Genomic DNA, 22,718 nt, shown 5'->3' on the forward strand with positions numbered 1-22,718 from the left:
GGACTGCTGGGTCCCAGTGGCCATCCAGGGCCGTGAGCCCCAGCGCCTAGCAGGTCCGCCAGCCACCACCACCACAAGCGACGCTCTCGGGGCTCAGGTGTAACCAGAACCGGGCTGGGGACAGGGACAGGGCAGCTGCTGGCTGGGACAAGTGAGGCCAGGCCCAGGCCTTCAGGGAACTGAGGGGGAATCATGGGGTCCGCTGCCCCAGCCACCCAGCCTGGCCACAGTGTGAGGGGCATGACAGCCGCTGCGTGTTGGGGACCCTGGAGAGTGGGAGGGGAGGGACATCCAGCTCTGGAAGCAAACCTTCTCCCGGAGAACAGGGCGCGGGCAGCCCCACCCCAGGGAGGCCCCAACATTGGTCCCCCCTAGCACAGGCTCAGAAATGAAGACACTTGCCGGGGCATGGAACGGGGTTTCGCAGCGTTCATGAACCTTTAATTCATTATGAACCTAGAGGCAGGGACATTAGGCAAAAAATACAGCGTATCCTTCATCTCGGGTGGGGAAAAACCAGGGCACTGGGTTTGCCGCGTCTTGGCACAGAGTAAGACACAGAGATACCTTGTGGGGAGAGCGTGCAGCTCCGGCCTGCCCCTGCTGGGCCCGTCGCGACCAGGCTGCCCCGGAGCCCACCAGGGGTGGGTTGACCCCCAAGGGGACAAGGGCAGCAGGGGCACCCGTCCGCTTCTTTACAATATTAAATTAGCATTTTCAAACAACATAAGAAATACAGTGGTCAGCGCCACGCCGGGCGAGGGCTGCGTGCAGAGGGACACCTCCAGGTTGGCTGACACCCCCCGACCTCCCCGACCTGGCCCTCTTCCAGGGCAAACCGCCCCTCCCACACCAAGGAAATGAAAGGCTTGGCTCCTGCGTAACACTCTCTCCGTCTTCCTCAGTCCTCTCTAGCCCGGGACCGTCAGGACACTTTTATAATATAAACATGCTTTTTTTTTTTTTTTTTGGAGACAGGGTCTCGCTCTGTTGCCCAGGCTGGAGTGCAAGTGGTGCAATCTGAGCTGACGGCAGCCTCAACCTCCTGGACTCAAGCAGTCCTCCCACCACAGCCTCCCCAAGTAGCTGGGACCACAGGTGTGCACCACCACACCCAGCTGATTGTAAAAAAATTGTAGTGATGGGGTCTCACTACATGGCCAGGCTGGGCCCAACTCCTGCCTCAGCTGTTTTTTGTTTTTAATACAAGCAAATTATCCCCTCCATCCCTCCCTGGGGCGGGAGACAGCTAAGATGGGGAAGGGCTCCCCAGAGGGGTGCACAGCTGGTGAGGGAGAGGCACCCCGGAGAAGGGTCGTTCCCAGCCTGGGCTGAAGGCCATCTTTTTCTCTATTCAGCTCAACCCACTCCTAAGAAGCAGATTCCCTCAGGTGACAGCAGAGTGGGCGGGTGGAGCGAGGACACCAGGCCTTGTCCCTGCTCGGAAGCAGGCGAACAGGACCCTGAAGGCCTGCCTTGGCCCTGTGAACCCCGACCTGCTCAGGGTTGCACCCCGAGCTGGGAAGCTGTCCACACTCACTACTACCAACCAGAAGGGCCTGGGGCCTCCCTCGCCCTGAGCCATGGGAGGTGCGGGGTGCTTTGTCTGCAAGGAAGGCCTCTGGAACACCTTGCGTTTCTCTCGGGTGAGAGAAACAAAGATAGACAAACCCCAGGAGAGAGTTTATTCTGCAAAGGTGGGCGCAGATGGAGGGAGGCCCCAGACCCCGGGTCTTACCCCTCGCCAGGTGCACAGGGGCGGCCGCCAGAGAGCCTCCCCCAAGCAGGCGCAGAGCGGGGACAGGCACTGGCACCAGACCATCAAAGCCCAGGAGCCGGGGCGAGGCGAGAGCGAGGCCGTTGAGTGACCGGGCTGTGCCGAAACCGGGGCGTCCTGCCCCCCCCAGGCTCCCCCTCCAATTACCGGGCCTCTTTCCCTGCCTGCTCTGTAGCCAAATCATAATATTTTAAAACAACAACAAAAAAACAGTGAGATGCTCTGACCCTCAGAGAATCCTGGTTGAGAAAACAATGTGTTTGTTGTTTTTTTTCTTAAAGCCACAAATCTAGAAAACAACTTTGGGGATATTTCCTTTGTTTTCCTTTTTTTCTTGCTTTTTTTTTTAACAATATGTATTTATAGAAAAGAGCCTCACAAAGTGGTTTAATTGTCAGAAGGACAATCTCAAAGGTTGCTCAGTAGGGCATTGCAGTAGCACCTTTTCGAGAAGAAGAGAGCTTACATGGTTTAAAATTCTGAGTAGTGAGTGGGGTGCTCCCCGGCCGGCCCCCGAGCCCGCCTGGCCCTGCTCCCTGAGTCTGGGGCCCGCGTGCGGCGTCCCGCTGGCTTCCTGTCGCCCTAGGGGCACCCGCGGCTTTGGAGGTGGGCCTCTCGGGGGTCGGGGACACGAGGACAGGAATTCACAGCAAGCGAACGCCCGGGGCATGCCATGGCCTCCCCGCCGGGCTGAGGGTCGCCTGAGCGGCCAGCTGTCCTAGAAGGGGGGTCCGGGCCGGCCCTGCGCCTGCAGGAGGCTCTCCACGAAGGCCACGTAGTCCTGGCTCCGCCCCGAGTCCTCCGTGGCAAGCGGGGTGCCCACACGCGGGGCGCTTGGCGGCCTTGGCCTCCTCCCCCAAGAAGGCGGGCTCCTGCGGTGCCCCGTGCTCAGTGACTGTGGGAGAGCGGAAGCACAGCAGTTAGCATGGTGGAGACACTGCGCGGGCCCAGCCACTGTCTACGGCCTCTGAGAGGAGCCGGCTGGACAGAGCCCTGATGGCTGTGGGGGCTGCTCAGCAGGCTCCCGTTTTCGTGGTGAACCCCTGATCCTGCCAGCGGAGGGGCCCTGCACCGGCCCCAGCCTCTGGCCCCTAGTGGGGTGGGCGCCCTGGCTGGAGCTGGGACCATCCATCTGGCAGCTCCCATCTGTTTTCCGAGGGACCCCTCTGAGGCTGAGCAGCTGTGGCCAGGACCAGGAAGCTCCCCCACGGGCTCCGCCCTCAACACCTCGCCTCTCCATTACAGAATAAAGGAAGCCCATGAGGGTTGCGGGAGCGAAAGCTGGCGCTGGCCTCCGCTGCCTCCAGGACTCAGGCTCCCGTTTAATAAGGAAAAAGCTCAGGAAAAGCTTTTTTAAGCCGACAACTGGGTGCCCGTACTTCACCTGTGCCCCAAAACCTATGATGGTTCAGAGGCTGCCCTGTGCAGGGTCGGGCAGCATGGGTCTGCAGGGCTGGGTGGGTCTGCTCTGCGTTCGTGACAAGCGGACGGGCCGGGGCTTCTCCAACCCTCCCTCCCCACATGAACGGCATCGCCAGGAGCTGCGCGGCCGGAGTCAAGACAAGGAAGGGTCGCTGCTAGGAGCCGGTGGACCAGCTGTGCTGGGGCGGCCAGGACCCCTTCCAGCAGAGGTGTAGGAGAAGGGGGTGGTCCATGCCATTGGAAGACACAGTCTGTGCCCTGCCTCGCCAGACGGGCTCCCTGAGTCACCCGGAGCCACCAGGCTGGCCTCGCGCACTCACCAGCCGAGAGCGGACCCTCTTGGGCAGCTCCTCCTCCAGGGTGAAGATGTCCCACGCTTCACCGTCAGCTGGGACCCGTCCTCAAACCTCCACCTGCAGGGGGAAGTGGCTCTCAGGGGCCTTGCACTGCCAGGATGGCAGGTGCTCCAGGCAGGCCACGGCCTCAAGAGCTGGGAGGCCGGCCCCCTTGGGTGTACAGGGCCTGCTAGAGGCCACATGCAGCTGAGCTGAAGCTCATGTCCACCTCTGACACCGCCGGCAGCAAAAGGATCAGGCAGAGGGTCCCGTACCATGGAGCAAGGATGACGGAGGTCGGGGACAGCCTGGGGCAGAGGCAGGGGCTCTGCAGCTTCCACATGGAGACAGAGCACTCACCCTCACCTCCTCCCAGCTCGACAGACATCTGTCTCCATGAAGACACAGCCCCAGGACAAGGCAACAGAGTCACTGGTGGACACAGAGCCAGGCAGGAGGCGCAGCACCCTAACAGAGCCTGGGAGGCAGGGAAGGCCGGGCAGGGGACGCAGGCGCCTGAGCTCAGGAGCCCCCAACCAGAAAGTGAAGGCAGGGTCCCCGGCTTATTGTGTGGCCCCCCTGAAAGAGCTCAGTCACCTCTTCCCTTCAACTCAGACACAAATCACCCCCTTCCAGTCCCCCAGCTGGTGCCTTGTTTAGGCAGCAGATGCCCGATTGGTGAGGGGCACTGGGAGCACCCCGCTTCACATCCTCATTAAGCTTGGCGCCAGCTCAGGCTCGTGGAGATTCTCTCAGGGGCCCTCTGGCAACTCACACCGTCCCATGAAGGGCGTGCCACAGAGGGGCGTGTCTCCAGGCCCACCTCATAACTGCGATGGGCGCCGTGTTCCCAAGCCAGGAAAGGTGCTGGGGTCACTCCCTGGCCCTGACCGCCGTTTTGCTCCAGGGGGAGAAGGTTCCCATAGCAGAGGGCTCATTTTTCACATTTAAAAACTCAAACAAGCCGGGCATGGTGGCGTGTGCCTGTGGTCCCAGCTACCCAGGAGGCTGAGGTCGAGGCTGTAGTAAGCTTCTAATTATGTCACTTGCACTCCAGTCTGGTGACAGATCAAGACCCCGTCACAAAACGAACAAAAATGCACACATTAAGACCATCACAGAATGTACAAAAGTCACACACTAAGACCGTCACGGAGTGTACAAAAGTCACACACTAGACCATCACGGAAGTGTAAAAAGTCACACACTAAGACCGTCCGGAAGTGGTACAAAAGTCACACACTAAGACCGTCACGGAGTGTACAAAAGTCACACACTAAGACCATCACAGAAGTGTGTCTGGGGCCAGATGCCCCAGGTAGTGTGCAGGGTGGGGGCCCGGGATCACAGCACCTCCCTAAAGGGGGCACAGACCCTGCCTTGGGCAGCCAAGCCTGCCGGTCCCCTGGTGACTCCTCCAGGGATGGGTAGGGATGACACAGATGTAGGCCCTGGAGAGAGTGTCTGCTGTGGGTTCCACAGGCCTCTTGGCCGGCGCAGGCGGCAGGAGAAGCAGGGCTGCGAGTGCCCAGTGTGGACTCTCGGATGGCCGGTTGCCTCTGGGCCGTGTCCTGGGACGACAGCACAGATCTCTCGGGGATGTGTGGAGGAGCCTGCGGGAACCAAGGACATGGGTGCCACCCTCTGCCCCGTCCCGCCCATCTCATTTTGTAGAAGAAAGCCACCGGGAGAAGGCCCCTTCCCAGCGTCCGTCCAGTGAGGAGAGTCTGGGTAGAGGAGTCCTGGGTGTCGGAGCCCAGCACCCTGGAAAGCGAGTTTTCCACCCCGGCGTGGCCAGGCTCTGCTTTGCCATGCACAGCAGCAGGTTTGGAGGCTCCGCTTTGCCACGGGCAGCAGCAGGTCTTAGAGCTCCCACCCCAGGAGTCCAGGGTCCACCTGCTGCCTTTCCCCAGCTCCCAGTCCCGACTCGGCCTCTCGGCTTCTGGCAGGCCGCGGCACACAGTGATTCAGGCAGGCACAGAAGCAGCCTTGCCAGGAGGGGAAAGGCGCGTTCTAGAAACTCAGCGGAAACTGGCTCAGGTCTGGGTCAGGAAGACTGGGGAGATCCGCCCAGATTCTCAGGAGCGCAGCACCGCCGAGGAGGATGGCGCTCACACTGCCGGGTCCAAGTGGGGCTCCCGGGGAACTTCTGTGCCCGGGTCATTTGGGAACTGGGGGCTGATGGGAGACTCAGACTGGTTTCCTCCCAGGGCCTCCCTGGAACCTGCTTTCACTATGAGTCTCCACGGGGCGAGCTCTGAAGGAGGCGTTGCTTTTTAACATTTTGAGAAAACTGGATATACTTGCAGCTACAGGAAATCAGAGAAGCGTGTGCCTCGGCCCAGGCTCCCTGTGGCAACGTCTTGCCCGGCACTTCTCAGAAGCATCTCGAGGGGTCACGTGCGAGGGAAACGTGTTCCGAGTGTTCCGGACAGGCGGGGAGGCTCTTGGGCCTCGGCATGTGGGGGTCTCATCCACTCGGCCCTGCTGTCACCTGGGCCCGCCCCAGCCCCCCCACCCCCCTGCTGACCAGGCCTTGGCCTCGGGGCAGGCAGCTCCAGCCCCACCTCCTTGGCCACCACACAGTGGGCGTTTGCAGAATCGTGGATCGAGGTCCTGCCACCACCTGCAGCAGGCGCGTGCTCCACGGTGGCTTGCTGGCTTCCAATAACCACCCATTCCTGATTCCACAGCCTCTGCCCCCGACCCCTGAAGCACGTCTGGAGATGTGACATCTTTTTTTTTTTTTTGAGACAGGCTTTGCTTCGTCGCCTGGGTTGGAGAGCAGTGGCGTGATCTTGGATCACTGAAGCCTCAACCTCAGGCTCAAGCGATCCTCCCACCTCAGCCTCCCAAGTAGCTGGGACTAAAGGTGCGTGCCACCATGCCCAGCTAATTTTTTTTTGTAGAGACAGGGTTTTGCTGTGTTGCCCAGGCTGGTCTCGAACCCCTGTGCTCAAGCGCTCTGGCCCACCTCAGCCTCCCACAGTGCGGCGATCACAGCAGAGCCCCCGCGCCTGGCTGGCGTCATCTCATTTCTGACTGTCTCATTAGCTTGGCTTCCTTGGGGTGAGCTCCCCTGACGCTGGCCCTGCCTGGGCTCTGGGTGACATGACAATGATCCTGGGGGCACTTCCTTCGCCACCAGGGCGGGGGCTGCGTCCGGCGCCTCCTCCTGTGGGATGTTGTCAAGACCCGTCCTGAGTCTCCCTTGTCATTTTCCAGCATGGCTGTGCTGTGTACGTTATAAATGGCTATTTATCTATTCGTGGTGTTTTCTATCATCTTCATAGGTTTTCTTGAGGGAGGGAGAGAGACTGGCACATGCTCAGCCTGATCTCTGGAGCAAACTTCCATGGGGTTCTAGAGGTCTGGCTCAACCTCCCCTCCTCCGAGTCCAGTCCGACCTGCCTGGGCCGGACTCTGAGGCTCCTGGGGCAGGCGGAGGGTCTTGTCACCGTCACACACACCCCACCCATCCTGCCGTGTACTACATGCACCAGACTGCTTCCCGGCAGAGATTTCTTTTTTTTTTTTTTGGGAGACAGGGTCTCAGTGTCACCCAAGCTGGAGTACAATGGCTGTTACAGCTCACTGCATCCTCGACCGCCTGGGTTCAAGCGATCCTCCCACCTCAGCATCCCGAGTAGCTGAGACTACACGCGCACACTACCATGCCCAGTTAACTTTTAAAATTTTTGTAGAGATTGAGGGGGCGGGGGTCTCACTTTGTTGCCCAGGCTGGTCTCGAACTCTTAGCCTCAAGTGATCCTCCTGCCCGGCCTCCCAAAGTGCTGGGATTACAGGTGTGAACCACTGAGCCCAGCCCGGCCTGAAACTCATAACCTGAGAGAAAAGCTGCCAGGTGATCTGAGCGGGGATTATTCTCTTTTGCTGCTGCCTGGGATGGGCTAAGGGGTGCAAATCAAACCTTGCCCTTGGACTAAGCCTAACACAATCAGGAAGTCCAAGGAGCTGCCTGAGCCTCCCCAGGGGAAGGCTGGAGCTGAGCAGAAGTGACAGTGTCTGGAGATTGGTGGTAGCTCCCACAGGGCTGGCCATGGGGATGGCTTGTCCCTGAAACCACCCCTTCTCAAGGAGCAGGGAAGACCCTGCAAGGTCCGAGAGTGGTGACTGGGTGGGGCTGGCCTGCACGGCAGGGGGGTGGGGGGTGGGGGGGGGTCCTGGATGCTCAGTGACAGGTCCAAGAGTGGTGACCGGGTGAGGCCAGCCTGCACGGCGGGGGCAGGAGGTTTCTGGATGCTCAGTGACAGGTCCGAGAGCGGTGACCGGGCGGGGCCGGCCTGCACGGCGGGGGCAGGAGGTTTCTGGATGCTCAGTGACAGGTCCGAGAGCGGTGACTGGGCGGAGGCCGGCCTGCACGGCGGGGCCAGGGTGGGGAGGTCCTGGATGCTCAGTGGACACTCAATCATTTCAGATCATTCAGGTCTGGCGGGTGATGCGGGACCTTTTCTTAACGCGCCTCGGAACCATCACAGGGGTCGGGGTTTTCACCTTAACCGACACCGGTAAAGAGCTGAACTCCGATGTCTACAAAGAACTTGGGGCTCAGGGTGCGAGCTGAGGCCGGGACGTCACCGGCTGACCCGCCGCGTGACCCCAGGTGACTCTGAGTGAGGAGTGAGCCTTCGTTCCCACTCCTCGAATGGGGCAGATGTGACTGGAAGAGACCAGGTATGGCCTCCTCCCGGGAGCCTCGAGCCAGGGGAGCTCAAGGGAAGTGTGGCACCAGGCTTGGGAGCAATGCTTCTAGCTGCTGGGATATGGGCAGCTCTCCTCCTGAAATTCCACACTTTTATTTCATTTAATTATTTATTTTTGAGGCTGAGTGCTCGCTCTGTCACCCAGGCTGGAGTGTGGAGTGCGGTGGTGTGATCTCGGCTCACTGCAACCTCTGCCTCCCGGGTTCAAGCGATTCTCCTGCCTCAGCCTCCCGAGCAGCTGGGACTACAGGTGCCTGTCACCAAGCCCGGCTAATTTTTGTATTTTTAGTAGAGACAGGGTTTCACCATGTTGGCCAGGCTGGTCTTGAACTCCTGACCTCAAGTGATCCACCTGCCTCGGCCTCCCAAAATGTTGGGATTACAGGGGTGAGCCACTGTGCCCTGTCTAAGATTCCACACTTTTAAATAATTCTCTCCACAGTCATGAGAAGAAACTCACTACCAATTTGATTAAAAAAAACAAAAAAACCCAGGGGTACTGAGCTGTACACTCCAAAACAGTGAAAGGGAGAACTTATGTTAAGAAAAACTGAGAAGGTGTCTCAAAGGGGAATGTCACCCAAGTGGAGGCCCCTTTAGCTTTGAAAACAAACCAGCCCTGTGCTTCTAACTCAGGCAGGTGAGCCAAGGCTCAGCCGGGCCCTGTGGCCCTCACTAACCATGGCCCACACCCGCCAGTGCCCCAGGCAAAGGCACCTGGGCCAGGGGTGTGATCCTCCTGTCCCCGCACCTACAAGAAGAGCTTGGCAAAGGCATGGTGGGGCTGCCAGGCCCCCCGCTTACCTGGTAGATGTGGCTGGTGACGGAGGAGATGAACTTGGCCTTGTAGAGGTTGCCGTCAGTCCACCGGAGCTCCACCAGCTCCCCCTCGGAAGGGGGTCCCAGCCGGACACAGTCCCTACTCTGCAGGGAGAACAGGCGGGAGGTGAGGTCCTGGCCACACTACGCTGGGGGCTGTCGCTGGGTTTTAGACCCTCTCCGCGCTGGCAAGTGAGGTTCTCTGCCTGAAGCCCCAGAGCCGGCTGCGGGGGCCTGGTGTAGCAGGGCGGTGCAGAGCCCTGGCTGCGGGTCGCTTTCTGCTTTGTTTCTGCAGAACACAGTGAGCAGTGCTTTTCCTGAAGGGGCCTGGGGCCTGAGGACAAGGGGACCCCGTGAAGGGATCTGGAGTCAGGCCACTCCCAGCTTCCCCCGGCCCCGCCCCACAGCTCACCGTGATGCTCTCGGGGTACAGGTTGTCACTGTAGGAGCCATCGTCGAAGTTCACTTCGTAGCAGGTCTGCGTGGCGGCACCGATGACGCGGCAGCGGTAGTACAGCCCGTTGCGGTTCTTGGTGATGACCACCTGGCCTAGAGACACGGCCCTCAGGAGCTGGACCTGGGAGGATGCGGAGGGTGTGGGGGGTGGTCAGTGCGGGTGTCAGTAGGGGCGGGAGCCAGGGGCCGGGGACAAAGAGGCGAGCAGGCACTCACAGCGTGAACCCCGACTTGTGCTTGAGGCAGGTGATGGAGACCACGTAGGGCCAGTCGTCCGGCTCCATGAGCACGCCGGCGGCGTGGGCGCAGGTCACGTGGAAGGACGTGGAGCAGTGCTCGTAGGAGCACTGGATGCAGGCACCCGACACCTTCTTCATCCGCTTCCGGCAGTACACGCATTTCTGGGGACGGGGACACAGGCAGGGACATGGGGCTCGAGCTTCCCTAGGGACCCTGGGATGGAGGTCCCGGCCCCTCCCGACACAGCCTTCAAGCGAGGCATCGCGGGAGTGGCCCTGTGCTCTGCCCCGCGAGGGTCCCCCTCTGCAGCCGAGAGCCCACAGCCTCCCTGGCCAAGCCCTCCAGACCCACTGACCCAGCCTCCTGCTGCTCAGCCCCCGGGGAGTCCTCTCCCGTTCCCCCTGCGTGTCACTGACTGCTAGGACAGACACTGAAGAGCCCCACGTGGTGTCGCTCAGCCAGAGAGGAACCACGTGGTGACAGAGATGTGCCCTGGGGACAAGGAGGTGAGCGCAGACCGTGTGACCCCGTGATCTGCAACCCCCCGGGCAGGCAACCCCCAGACACAGGAAGTGGGCTTGTGGGCATAGGGTGGGGGATGGGAGCGACTGGTAATGGGGCCCATTCTTCATGGGGTGATAAACTATTTTGGAATTAGACGGTGTGATAGTTGGCACAACTCAGAATGTACTAAAAAACATGGAGTGGCACACTTTAGAATAGTTAGAGTGAAGGATTTTTTCTTTTTCTTTGAGACAGGGTCTTGCTCTGTCACCCAGGCTGGAGCGCACGGTGCGATCATAGCTCGCTGCGGTCTCCAACTCCTGGGCTCAAGCAATCCTCCCACCTCAGCCTCCTGTGTAGCTGGGACCACAGGCGCGACCACCATGCCTGGCTAATTTTTAACTTTTGTAGAGGTGGAGTCTTGCTATGTTGTCCAGGCTGGTCTCAAACTCCTGAGCTCAAGGGATCCTCCCGCCTCGACCTCCTAAAGTGCTGGGATTCCAGGCATGAGCCACCGCACGGGTCATTTATGTCGGATTTTAACAAGAAGCCCCCAGAGAAGCCTCCGTGGTGAGGAGGGAGCACCGGAGCCACCTGTCATCCCGAGAGGCTCCCACTGCAACACCTGCCCGAGCCAGCACTGGGGCCCTGGCGGCCGCCACACCCACGCCGGGCCCAGCTAAGCATTTAATAAGCGGCACCGTCACTGCTCTATAAACCATGTTCAAAAGCCAGATAAGCCAAGGGCCTGGAGCAGCGCCGATCGACGGCATCGAGATCTTGTTATTAAACTGTCAATACCCAGTTCTCCCATCACACAACACGCACCAGGCAGTGCTCCAGCACGGCCTCCCCCTCCGGCAGAGTGGCCGGTGTGTAGGAGTGGAGGCTACGCTCGCTGGGGGGCCTGGGGTGGGGGAGAGGCCCCGCCTGGACACTGTCAGGTGGGGTTGCTGAGCCGTCTTGAACACGTCACCCACAGGCCTCCACCCCTCGGCCCAGGCCCAGGAGAAACCCAGCCCCGGGGCAGCCTGGTGCACAGCACCATCCCCTTCTGCCCCGTGGTGGCAGGCAGCCCGTGACCCCGCATCTCCACGCTGTGAAGAGCGTTGCCCCAGGACCCATGGGACCATTTGTCAGGAGCTGCGCCTGGGGCCGAGGTTGCCCAGAGCCACCCCTCCTAAGGCGAGGTCCGGTCACGCCACGCGCTGTGGCCACAGGAGGTCGAGCAGGCGTTCTTGACCGTCACTTCCCTTCCTGGCAGCTGCAGTTTGAAGACCCACATCCAGTGCTCGCCTGGCCCAGGCCAGTGTGGGCCGGGAAGTCAGGGTCTACGGCCCTTGGGGGGCCTGGAAGGGCCCAGGCAATGGTGTTTGGTTCGAAGTTCCCAGCTCGGTGTCCTTCCTCGGAGGCCACAGGGCTGCGAGGACAACGCAGGGTGGGCTTCGGAGGTGTGCAGGGCACCACAGCCTGGAGGAAGCAGGTGATCACCGCTAGGTACTACCCATGATGCTGTGTCCTCAGCCTGTCACACACTGAGGCGCGGTGGCTGTCCAACAACCTGCTTTCACAAACAACCACAACCCCAACCCCTGAGGAGCAGAGAGCCCCTCCCTCCTGACTGAGCCCTGCCCTTCCAGGCAGGACTGTGGGCAGCAGAGAGAGCTGGTGCAACTGCCCACCCCTCCTGCTGCCCTGGAGTCGCCTCCTCCCATCCCAAGTCCCTCCCAGACCCCCCAGATCCTCCAGGGAGCTCCCAGTGCTTCTGCTCGCTGCCAGGAACCTGCCAGCGGTAGGTGAGAGGCTTCTCAGCAGCACGCCTTGAGAACCTGGTGGTAACTTGGCCCAGGCGGGCGGCCGGCCGGAGCCCCCTGACTCACCAGGACTGCCTGGAGCCCTGAGCCGGTGGCTGGGGAAGTCCTGGAGACAGACTGATGGATGGGTAACCAGGAGTAAGTGCCCCATGCCTGCAGCCTGCCCGTGGCCCACGAAGGTGGCTGGGCGAGCAGGAGTTAACCGCCACCTCCTTGCAAAGCTCCATTAAGCAGTACAAGCGGGCCTTGTGTAAAAGGATTTTTAATTCATCGTTACAAGCACCGGTAATGAAGAGGCTGCGTTCTGGAAATGTCAGATGATCCATAAGGCGTTGGGGCGGGAGGATTTATCACTGCACTGTGCACCGCACCATCACTCCACCTGAATCATGAGGACTTTTACGCCCACGTTTGTGGACTGAGTCACTGGTGCCTTGGAAGCATCACCCGCGGGCTGCCGGCTTCCTAATCACCCGGCCGTGCCCGGCCAGGCTGGTGTGACCCACTGCACACTCCACTCCACAACGAGGAAAGAGGGCTCCCCTTCCAGATGAGCCTCTGTGACTGCCCGCATGGCCCCACCCAGGTGGCCCAGCACCTGTGGGCTCCAAACACGGCATCCAAGCCCCCCAGGCTCGTGGGCGCCTCGCCCCAGTGCACCGGAGCCCGGGCTTTGTGGCCGGCATCAGTCCCACCCTCGTGGGTCTCCCCAGCAGACCCACCCTGCCAGACTGATGTGTCCGCTTCCAGCCCCACCTCCACATGAGCCTGAATGTCAACACCAGGCACTGTGTCCGTGGCTGGGAAGATAAACCAGGCAGGAAAAGCAGGCAGGACGCTGCTGGGTGCTGCTGGCTGCACGCCCAGCCTCCAGGGGCCCACGAGACACATGTGCAGAGGCCGGAGTGCACGGGGACAAACGTGTCCTCCCCATCAGCGCTGCCACATGCACAGCCCTTAGTGGGGACGCGGCCCCAGCAACGTCTGCATTTCGCTCTCCTCATCTTTTTTTTTTTTTTTTTTTTTTGAGACAGAGTCTTTCTTACTCTGTCGCCCAGGCTGGAGTGCAGTGGCGCGATCTCAGCTCACTGCAACCTCCGCTGCCCGGGTTCAAGCGATTCTCCCGCCTCAGCCTCCCGAGTAGCTGGGATCACAGGCATGTCCCACCCTGCCGCGCTAAGTTTTGCATTTTCAGTAGAGATGGGGTTTCTTTTCTTTTTTTTTTTTTTTTTTGAGACGGAGTCTCACTCTTTCACCCAGGCTGGAGTGCAGTGGCGTGATCTTGGCTCACTGCAGGCTCTGCCCCCCGGGGTTCACGCCATTCTCCTGCCTCAACCTCCCGCGTAGCTGGGACTACAGGCGCCCGCCACCTCGCCCAGCTAATTTTTTTTTCTATATTTTTAGTAGAGACGGGGTTTCACCGTGTTAGCCAGGATGGTCTCGATCTCCTGACCTCGTGATCCGCCCGCCTCGGCCTCCCAAAGTGCTGGGATTACAGGCGTGAGCCACCGCGCCGAGATGGGGGTTTCATATGTTGGCCAGGCTGGTCTCGAACTCCTGACCTCAGGTGATCCACCCACCTCGGCCTCCCAAAGTGCTGGGATTACAGGCACGAGCCACCGGGCCTGGCCTCCTCATCTTTCTGGGCCAGATCCCAAGGCTCTGCAGGAAGCTGACTTAAAGGGCCAGCTGAGTGCCATTTTCCAGCAGGCGTGGACAGCCCCAAGTGCCTTGTGCACAGGTGGGCTACAGGGTGTGCAGCAGACAGCCCTGCAGGGCTGCAGCCCGGGCCATCATCGGCCAAGCCCCTCCAGGCCCCAGGCTCCTCACCTGCAGAACAGACAGTGCAGGATGACCCCACAGGCTCTCACTGTGTGGATCAAATGCAGTGGGTGACCCTGGGGGCCTGGGGGGACAAGGCTGCAGATTTGACAAGCCCTGAGAAGCTGCTAGTGCTCAGACGGGGTGGTCCATGCTTTAGGGAGTGGGCCCAGCTCACACCACTGCAACCCTGCATGGCGGGGACTGTGGCAACCCCACAGCATAGAAGGTACGGCTGAGGCACAGAGAGGTCGTGAAATCTGTCCCAAGTGCACAGCCAGCTGGTGGCCAGCACTGACCACTCCCTGACTGCCCTGTGGCTCCAAGGGGTTCCCCAAAGGGGGGCCATCATTACTGAGAGCAGGAGGAAGCTTCAGAAGACCCCACGACGAGGCCCCGCCACGCCCAAGGAGGCTGCGCACATCTACAGGGGGGCCTCAATGTGCGCCACGAGTGGAGCGGCAGAGATCCTCCAACTCAACCACAAAAGGCCAAGCAACCCAGGCACAGAATGGGCGAAGGAGCAGGGCAGACGTTTCTCCAAAGATGGCATGCAGATGGCCAACAGGACTGTGCAAAGATGCCCAGCATCACTGACCACCAGGAGAACACAAACCAAACCACAGCGAGACCACCTCGCACCTGCTAGGGCGGCTGCTACAAAAAAGTCAAAGGTAGGTGTGGGTGAGGATGAGGGGAAGAGGAGAGCCCTGCACCCTGGGGGTGCGAATGGGAGTCTGTCCAGCCGCAAGGGAGAGCAGTCTCCTCCAGTGCTAAAAACAGAGCTGCCCAACAGTCCAGCAAGCCCACTGCTGGGTCTCATCCACAGGAAATGACATCAGAATCTCCAAACCACAACCACACTCCCACATCAGCTGCAGCGCAACCCACAACAGCCTGAAGGCAGAGACATCGGCGGGTGCCCGGATCAACACAACGCGGTCCATCCACACGGCGGAACATTACTCAGCCATGAAAAGAAGGAACTCTGGCCATATTTGGTTGAATGAATGTGGATGAACCTTGAGGACATTATGCCAAATGAAAGACACCACTCGCGCCTGTAATCCCAACTACCCAGGAGGCCAAGGCAGGAAGATCTCAAGGCTAGGAGTTCCAAACCAGCTGGGCAACATAGTAAGACCCTATCTTTTTAAAAAAAAAATTGGGAGTTAACCTAATTTTTTGGCACGTGCTTGTGGTCCCAGCTACTCAGGAGGCTGAGGCGGGAGGATCGCTTGAGCCCAGGAGTTTGAGGCTGTGGAGAGCTGTGATCACTCCACTGCACTCCAGCCTGGATGACAGAGAGAGAGACCGTGTCTCTTAAGAAAGAAGCCAGTTGCAGAAGAATAAAGACTGTACAATCCCACTCACATGGGGTCTATAACACAGGCAAACACACAGAAGCAGAGTGCTGGGTGCTGGGGTGGGCGGAGGGAGCTGCTGCTTAGCACGTGTGAAGTGTCAGTTATACAGGACGGGTGAGCGGGCCGCAGAGCCCTGCTGCCCACCACTGGACCTCCAGTGCTTCTTAAGAGGGCAGATCTCATGCTAAGCATTGTTACAATTTTTTTTTTTTTTGAGACAGGGCCTGGCTCTGTCGCCCAGGCTGCAGTGTAATGGCGCGATCACAGCTCACTGCAGCCTGGGTATCCTGGGCTCAGGCGATCCTCCCACCTCAGCCTCCCCAGTAGCTGGAACCACAGGTGTGTGCCACCACGCCCAGCTATTGCTTTTTATTTTTTATAGAGATGGGGTCTCACCATGTTGCCCAGGCTTGTTATAATTATTAGAAAAACAACAAAGATCAGACGGCCTGGTTGTGTCGGGGCATGTGCGGCGCCTCTGCTTTTGTGGAAAAGTGGAAGCTGCATGGGGTGCTCGATTCTGCAGAGGATGCCCCCAAGGCCGCACCTGACGGGGCCTGCTTATCTCTGGCACCCTTGGTGCCTTTTGACTTTTGTACCTTGCACCTCGGGGAACGATTCAAAAATAACACCCCTGCTGAAGTTGGGGTCACTGGCTTCCTGAAAGCTGCCCACCACCCCCATGGAGACACAGAGCTTGGAGGAAAGACCGCTCCACATCGCCCAGGTGGGGAGCCGAGCCTGGCCGGCAGCCCTAGAGGCACGGGCAGGGTGGGCCTCAACCGCAAGGACCTACCAGCTTCCACCGCTGCTCGGGGATGGCGCTTATGTCCACAGGGTGGCGCTCAATCACGTTCAGGAAGCGCGCCTCGGGGACTGCGATGGCGCAGATCACGTGGATCCACCTGGGAGGGCAGGTGGGGCGGGGTCAGGTGCGCCTCTGAGGACCTGGGCTGGTCACAGAGGGGCTGGGCGTGATGTGGCTGTCAGCTGGGTCATGGCCTGGGGACCTTCAGGGAGGTCAGGGCAGGCATATGCTCCTCCTCAGCCCCGGCCAGCCCATCCATGACACGGGGCGGTTATGTGGAGGTGATGGCCGACCCCTGGGCACTTGGGTCACACCCTGCAGAGCCTCAGCCCAGGGTAGGCTCCCCTCCGGCCCTCCAGCCCCCACGCACGGTGCCACCCACCTCCTATCGGTGGTCATCTGCAGCGCACCTCCTCGCAGGTTGCACAGGCAGCACTCCTGTGGAGACCAGACAGCCCTGGGTGAGCAGGGCTCGGAGCAGGCTCCCCACACACTGCTTGGGGCCTGATCTGCCAACCGTCCCCAGCCCATGGTCCTTATGTTTCAACCTAGCAGCCACCAAAGTGACAGGTGGGAATCCCTTGGGTTCCACCCCCTCAGGGCAGAGACGAAGGAACCCAGGCCCATGGAGGGGGAGACTGCACCCCAAAGTCACCCCGCTGGAGTGGGGCCGGGGCCCAGGCCTCTCAGAGCACCACCCCCGCTTCGGGCAGCGAGTTACCGCAGTCCAGGCGTGGGCCGCGCACCGGGAACACGTCCAGCCTTCATTGACCAGCTCGGGACGGATGCCATAGCAACCTGGAAGACAGCGGGCGCTGGCTGAGATCTGGGGGGCAGGTGAGACTTGGGGGGCCAAGACTCAGGGGGAGGGGCCAGGTAACTCGGGGGCCAGCGTCCGTATGTGGAGTGGTGAGGCCTCCGCACGCAGCTGCAGCATTCAGAAGGCGTGCTGTTGCCACCCTCTGAGCTTCAGTCCCGGCCACTGCATGTGGGGCAAGAGAAAGGTCTGGAAGCTACTTGTGTGGAAGGAGGACGCAGGAGGGGGAGCAGGGCCCCCTGAGCTCCAGCTGGGTCTGCCGCGCTCAGCCTGGTGGTGGCTTGAGGGCCCCTCCTTGTTGAGGGTCTGCACGCCCAACAGCGGCTCCTCCTGTTGTGTCCAGAAAGGTCAAAGCCACAAGGGCAACTCACTGTGGGATGTGGCCCTGGGTCTGGAAATGGGGAAAGGGCATGAAAGGCCGAGTCATGCCCCCAGAGCGAGGGCGGGGGTGCCGCCTGCCCCCCAGGGCTCTGCCTCTGCCGGGCGTCACTGCCCCGCAGTGTGGAAGGGGCTCTCTGCCAGTGCTGGTGGCCCACTGAAGAGGCTGGGGGCGGGGACCTCACTGCCTCCAGAGCAGCGGGGTGGTAGGCACGGCTGGGGTGGGGGCACCTGCTGGGGTAGCCCTGGCTGGGGTGGCCCGGCTGTGGCAGGCCTGGGACCCTCAGCAACCCTTCCCCCAGGAAGTCCATCTGCCCAGGGGCATGTCTCAAACCCAGGCCCAGCAAAGCAGAGTGAAGAGCCTCCCAGCCAGGAGATGGAGCAAGCCCCAGGCAGGCCCCCGCCAGGAGGAAACTGCCAGAGATCTATGGCCACCTGCCTTGGCCAGGGCCACAGAAAATTAAACGTCTCCAGAAAGCCCTCCTCCTGCCCTGGAAGTCCAATTCCTGCCACTGCCCCCCACGCCTGGGAAAGAGACAGACATCCATTTTCTTGTCTGTGACCATGGTCGAGCCTCAGGACTGGGGAGGGGTCCCCAAGAGCAGAGATAAATCAGACGCCCTGACCACGCTGCAATCTCACTGTGACCATCAGTTTCAACCACGGCCGCAAATCACAGGTGTAGCGGGTGCCTGAGCTCCTCCTGTCGCCGCCCAGGCCTTGGGGAAGACTCGGCAGAACTGTCCAGAAGGCCAGTGAGGAGGAACCCTGCCTGGGCCAAGGTCAAGGGCAGGGATGTTTGCCCCCAAAAGCTGCTTGGCAGAGACAGCCATTCTCAGGGAACACAGCCTGCAGAGAGATGGGGTGCCTGGCCCATTTCTTGCTCTGGCCCTAGGGTGAGCTTCTGGGTGTCAGGGATAGGGCGGGATGAGCCCAGTGCCCCCTCGGAGCAGTGGCTTCCTTCCACCAGCACCTGGGCCTGCACTGGTGTCTTCTGGACGCTGGGGGCAGTGGAGGCCCTGTCCTGCCCCCAGGTGGCATGCGGTCACCCAGCCCTTCCATGGCCACAGCCTTTCCCCCTGCTCTAGATGGTGGGACCACGACGGGAAGGATGAGAAAGTCAGAAATTGCAGGAAGTCACCAGGGAGGCCCCTGCCCTGGCCCTGAAAGTGCAGCCTGGGGAGAGGGGCCGGCGTGGCCCTCCGCAGGGGAGGATGGAGCCCCCATCGGCACCCCCACCAACATCCTGAGGGAGGGCGCAGCTCCTCTGGGCCCCACAGTGGCACTCACTGGCATGGACCTGCAGGCAGCACTTGCCGCAGGTGATCAGGGGGCTGGTCCCGTCGTCGCCGATGTAGGAGTTGGCAGGCAGCGGCTCCGTGTTCTCGCCGCCAGAGGTGAAGCACATCTCGGGGATCAGCGGTCGGGTCTTCTGACCGCTTTTGGAGGGCAATGTGGCCGAGGAGCCCTCTCCGAGGGAGGCTGTGGGCGCCTCCTTCTCGGTCTGTAGGGCCTGTAGGGGAGAGGGGGCCTTCAGGGGACAGAGCCATGTGTAGGGTAGGCGGGAGGGTGGCGCAGACCTCTCTCAGGGCACCTGCCCCAGGCTTCGACACCCCCTGGCTCTGGAGGGGAGGTTGGGGAGATGCCCAGAGCCACCTCGGCCCCTCTTCTCACTCCTCCAGACAGTCAGGATCCTCTAGAAAGTCAGGATCCCCAAACACCGTCTGACCCCGTCCCCAACCCGCCAAAGACCTTCCCATGAGGGTCACATCCAGACACAGAGCTCAGGCCGGCCTGCGTGGCCCCTGGTGCTGGGTGGCCCCTGGCGCTGGGGTATGCTAGGGGTGGTGTGATGAACGAGTCTCCACACTCTGCCTGGCAAGGGGAGTTAGAAAGACACATGTCTGAAGTCGCGTTCCCGGCCCTGTGGCTCCCAGCAGCCTCTCTGGCCTCACAAAGGACAGCAAGCACCTGGAGACGGTGTCGGCTGTCAGGTCTTGTTCGTCTCAGGAACCAGAGCACTAAATCCAGCTCCCAGCAGCAAGGCCCCAAGACAGGCTCGCCACCCTCGGCACAGCACCCTCGCTGGCTCTGTCCACCCAGACCTGGCCGGCGCACAGGCCTGGGGGGGTGAGGTCCCCAACCCAGGGCAGCTCTGCTGATGCCTGGATGTGCTGGGCATGGGGCTAGGAGCTGGGAGTGCGAAGCACGTGTCCTCCCAGGGGAGAAGAGGAGGGGGGATCCAAGAGATCTGAGGACAACGGCTAGGCTGGGTGCTGATGCCTGGGATAGCCGTGGGCAGAGGCCAGCTCCCCATCTGGGTGCAGAGGACAGGCGAGGCCAGCATGGAAAGAGCACCAGAAACGGGACCTCAGCCAGGTGCCCAGCTCAGCTAGACAGGGCAGGCTTTGCGGGAGCCCCGCCCGGCCACCCAGGTGTTGTACCCGGGCCTTCACTGCACCCCCACACCACCCGCCCCCTCTCAGTGCCCCCCGGGCATGGGCGCTCCCTGAGGGCAGTGACCCCAAGCCTCTGCAGCCTCCCTCTGCCCCATCCACCATGGCTCATGTTGCAGATGTGCACGTTTGTAAGCTTCATTCCAACAAAACCCAGAGACCAGGCTCTGCCTACGGCTGTCAGGAACAAGCCCTCACAACTCGGGGTGCTGGCCAACACCCTGCCCTGCGTGACAGAGGGAGGCGTGTGGGGTGCCCAGTCCCTCGTCCTCTCCCACTGACCCTGCCTGGGGTTCTCTGGGACCCGTGAGGCCCGCCTGCCCACCTGGCAGTAGGGGTAGAAGAGCGTGCAGATGGCGCAGTAGGGCTCCGTACGCGCAGCCGCCGCGTTGAACTTCCTCTCGGCCTGGAAGCTGGCCGCCCTGTTCTTCCACTGCAGAGACAGCAGTGGCCTCAAGGCTTCCGGGTCACTCACGTCTTCCTCCCCGGAGAAAGGGGATGCCTCTAGAAGAACAGAGGGGAGAGGGAGAGAGACATTTGAGCCCCCTAAAAACTCATCCAAGGAATCACCCCAAGTGCCCAGGAGATGGCCCCGGGTCTACAGCCCTGGCTGCCCACAGGGTCCCTGGCCCATAGCTCCCCCTCCACCTGCCTCCTGGCTGCGCCATTCTCCATGATGCCCATCAAGCTGACACTGCAGCGTCCCATCCCATCAACAGGAGGGAGCACATCTGTCTCATCTGACTGTCACCTGAGGCCAGAGCCCCCAAAGGTGGTTCCTTGAGCCCCTCCCCCAACACCTGGTTCTCCCTGGACATCCGGAGCTGTCCACTCACCCGGGGCCTTCCGGGCCAAGGACCAGCCAAACTCAGTGCCCAGCCCTGCCCCGGCTGCCCTACACCCGTCCTGGGGTCTGAGTCTGTGTGGGGGCGTCGGCAGTGACCAGCCGAGACTCAGGGACACTGTCCTTCCTGTCTTGGGCGGGCACAGACTCCCTGAACTCAAGGGAGGTGTGGGAGGAGTTTGGCAGGGACTCAGGAGGGGCTGTGACCAGGGCTAGGAAGCCAAGGCAGCCCATCCTCGGAAGAGCTGCGTTGATGGGGACATTCTCTGGGAAGGCAAGTCTGCTGCTGAGAAGTCGCAGCGGTCTCTCTCCTGCTTGTCACCTGTTCCCATTGGACTCTAATGGCCTCCCCATTGCCAGCTGCCGCACCCCAATCTCTCCAAGTCCCCCCCCTGCATCTCCTGTGGACACAGAGGTGCTGTCCCCAGGAAGTGGGGTGCCCATTCCTGTGGCCCAACCCTTAGCCCAACCTAAAGGGGAGCCTGGGGTCCTGCGATCAGCCCAGCTGTGGCACTGCCCCTGGTTCACCTAGAGGAGGGCAGGGCAGGGCAGGCTCCCCGAGGTGGAGGCCGAGGACTCCCACAGTGGACTCAGGAAGCCCTTAGGCCAAGACTCCTCTGAAAACCCAAACCAGACAGTCCCGCCAGCTGAGCCCAGGGAAGGCCCTAAGCGGCCCCAGGGCCCTGGGGATGAGAACGGAGCCACTGGCTGCATCTGTCACTCACAACCCCAGGATGCCTGGGGTTCTGGGGCCGTGATGGTCTCACAGGCAAATGCTCCAGTCTCACCAAAGGGCCACAGTGGGGTGTGGGGAGTGGGGGAGTCCACGGAGGCCCTGGAGGTGCCTTCTGGAAGGATACCTGGGTAGAAGGCAAGGCCCCTTCCCAAGGCAGCCCGTGGGGCCCTTGGTCATTCCTCTGTCCCCTTGCCGATTCCACCACTCCTGGGGGCTCCCGCCCTGTGATCCCAGGTGCTTCTAGAACCCTCCTCTCCCCACCCCTCTAATTGCATGCAGGATGAAAGACGCCATCCAGACCATTTTCAGATTCTACATGCATCCCCAATGAAAGGCCAAAGAGGAAGATGAAAAATGGGCTTAGCAGGACTTCTGCACACAAGACAGCGGCTTCCGGCTGAGGGTTAAATCGAAGATTCCATCTCCTCCCCTCCCACTCAAAGCCTCGCGGGAGCCTTTTGTTCCAACCTCTCCGAGCCCCGGATGGCCTGTGCTCAGCCCTGGGAGGAATCTTCCATGGGGAGGCACGAGCTCCCCAGCCCTGAACCGCCCATCGTGGGCAGCCCAGCCAGCAGAGCGGAGCCGGGCATCTCTAACAGCAGCTGCCTCCCCACATGACCACCTGCCCCGGTGACAGCCTGTCCTGGCTAACTGCTTACCCAGGGTGACCACTTATCGGGGCGACAGCCTGCCCTGGGTGACCACCTACCCTGGAATGACCCCCTGTCCTGGAGTGACCACCTGCCCTGGGTGACCACCTATCGGGGTGACCGCCTGCCCTAGGTGACCACCTATCAGTGGTAACAACCTGCTCTGGGTGACCACCTATCAGGGTGACCGCCTGCCCTGGGTGACCACCTATCAGGGGTGACAGCCTGCCCTGGGTGACCACCTATCAGGGGTGACCGCCTGCCCTAGGTGACCACCTATCAGTGGTAACAACCTGCTCTGGGTGACCACCTATCGGGGTGACCGCCTGCCCTAGGTGACCACCTATCAGGGGTGACAGCCTGCCCTGGGTGACCACCTTTCAGGGGTGACAGCCTGCCCTGGGTGACCACCTATCAGGGGTGACAGCCTGCCCTGGGTGACCACCTACCCTGGGGTGACCGCCTGTCCCAGGGTGACCACCTGCCCTGGAGTGACCACCTGTCCCGGAGTTACCACCTGCCTGGGTGACCAGGCTGGGTGAGAGGTTTTCCTCTGGTCATGCAACTTGAACACAGTGGACTTCCCCCTGCCCCCGAGGCAGCCGCAGTACTTTTGAGAACAGACTTCTACTGCTGGCCATTTCTAGCAGTGGACGTGACTGTGAGGACGTTGGCACTGGAAACAAGCTGGAAACTGGGAGAGGATGTATGTTGACCCCGCCCGGGCTCTCAGGCCCCACCTGGCTATCC

The 22,718-nt window shown here is 61.1% G+C and overlaps 1 protein-coding gene across 1 annotated transcript in view; it reads right to left on the minus strand.

Moving 5' to 3' along the window:
* Positions 1 to 8,736: 8,736 nt before the first annotated feature.
* Positions 8,737 to 22,718, minus strand: part of KDM4B (lysine demethylase 4B) — a 177,050-nt gene continuing 163,068 nt past the window's right edge. Inside the window, 8 exon segments of the mRNA XM_030796980.1 lie at positions 8,737 to 9,182; positions 9,490 to 9,675; positions 9,677 to 9,934; positions 16,076 to 16,184; positions 16,470 to 16,525; positions 16,809 to 16,885; positions 18,573 to 18,795; positions 20,064 to 20,242. Coding sequence (XP_030652840.1) covers positions 8,934 to 9,182; positions 9,490 to 9,675; positions 9,677 to 9,934; positions 16,076 to 16,184; positions 16,470 to 16,525; positions 16,809 to 16,885; positions 18,573 to 18,795; positions 20,064 to 20,242 — 1,337 coding nt within the window. The 3' untranslated portion in view covers positions 8,737 to 8,933.

The sequence above is a fragment of the Nomascus leucogenys genome, chromosome 17 (genome assembly GCF_006542625.1).
Source record: "Nomascus leucogenys isolate Asia chromosome 17, Asia_NLE_v1, whole genome shotgun sequence".
NCBI classification, from domain to species: Eukaryota; Metazoa; Chordata; class Mammalia; order Primates; family Hylobatidae; genus Nomascus; species Nomascus leucogenys.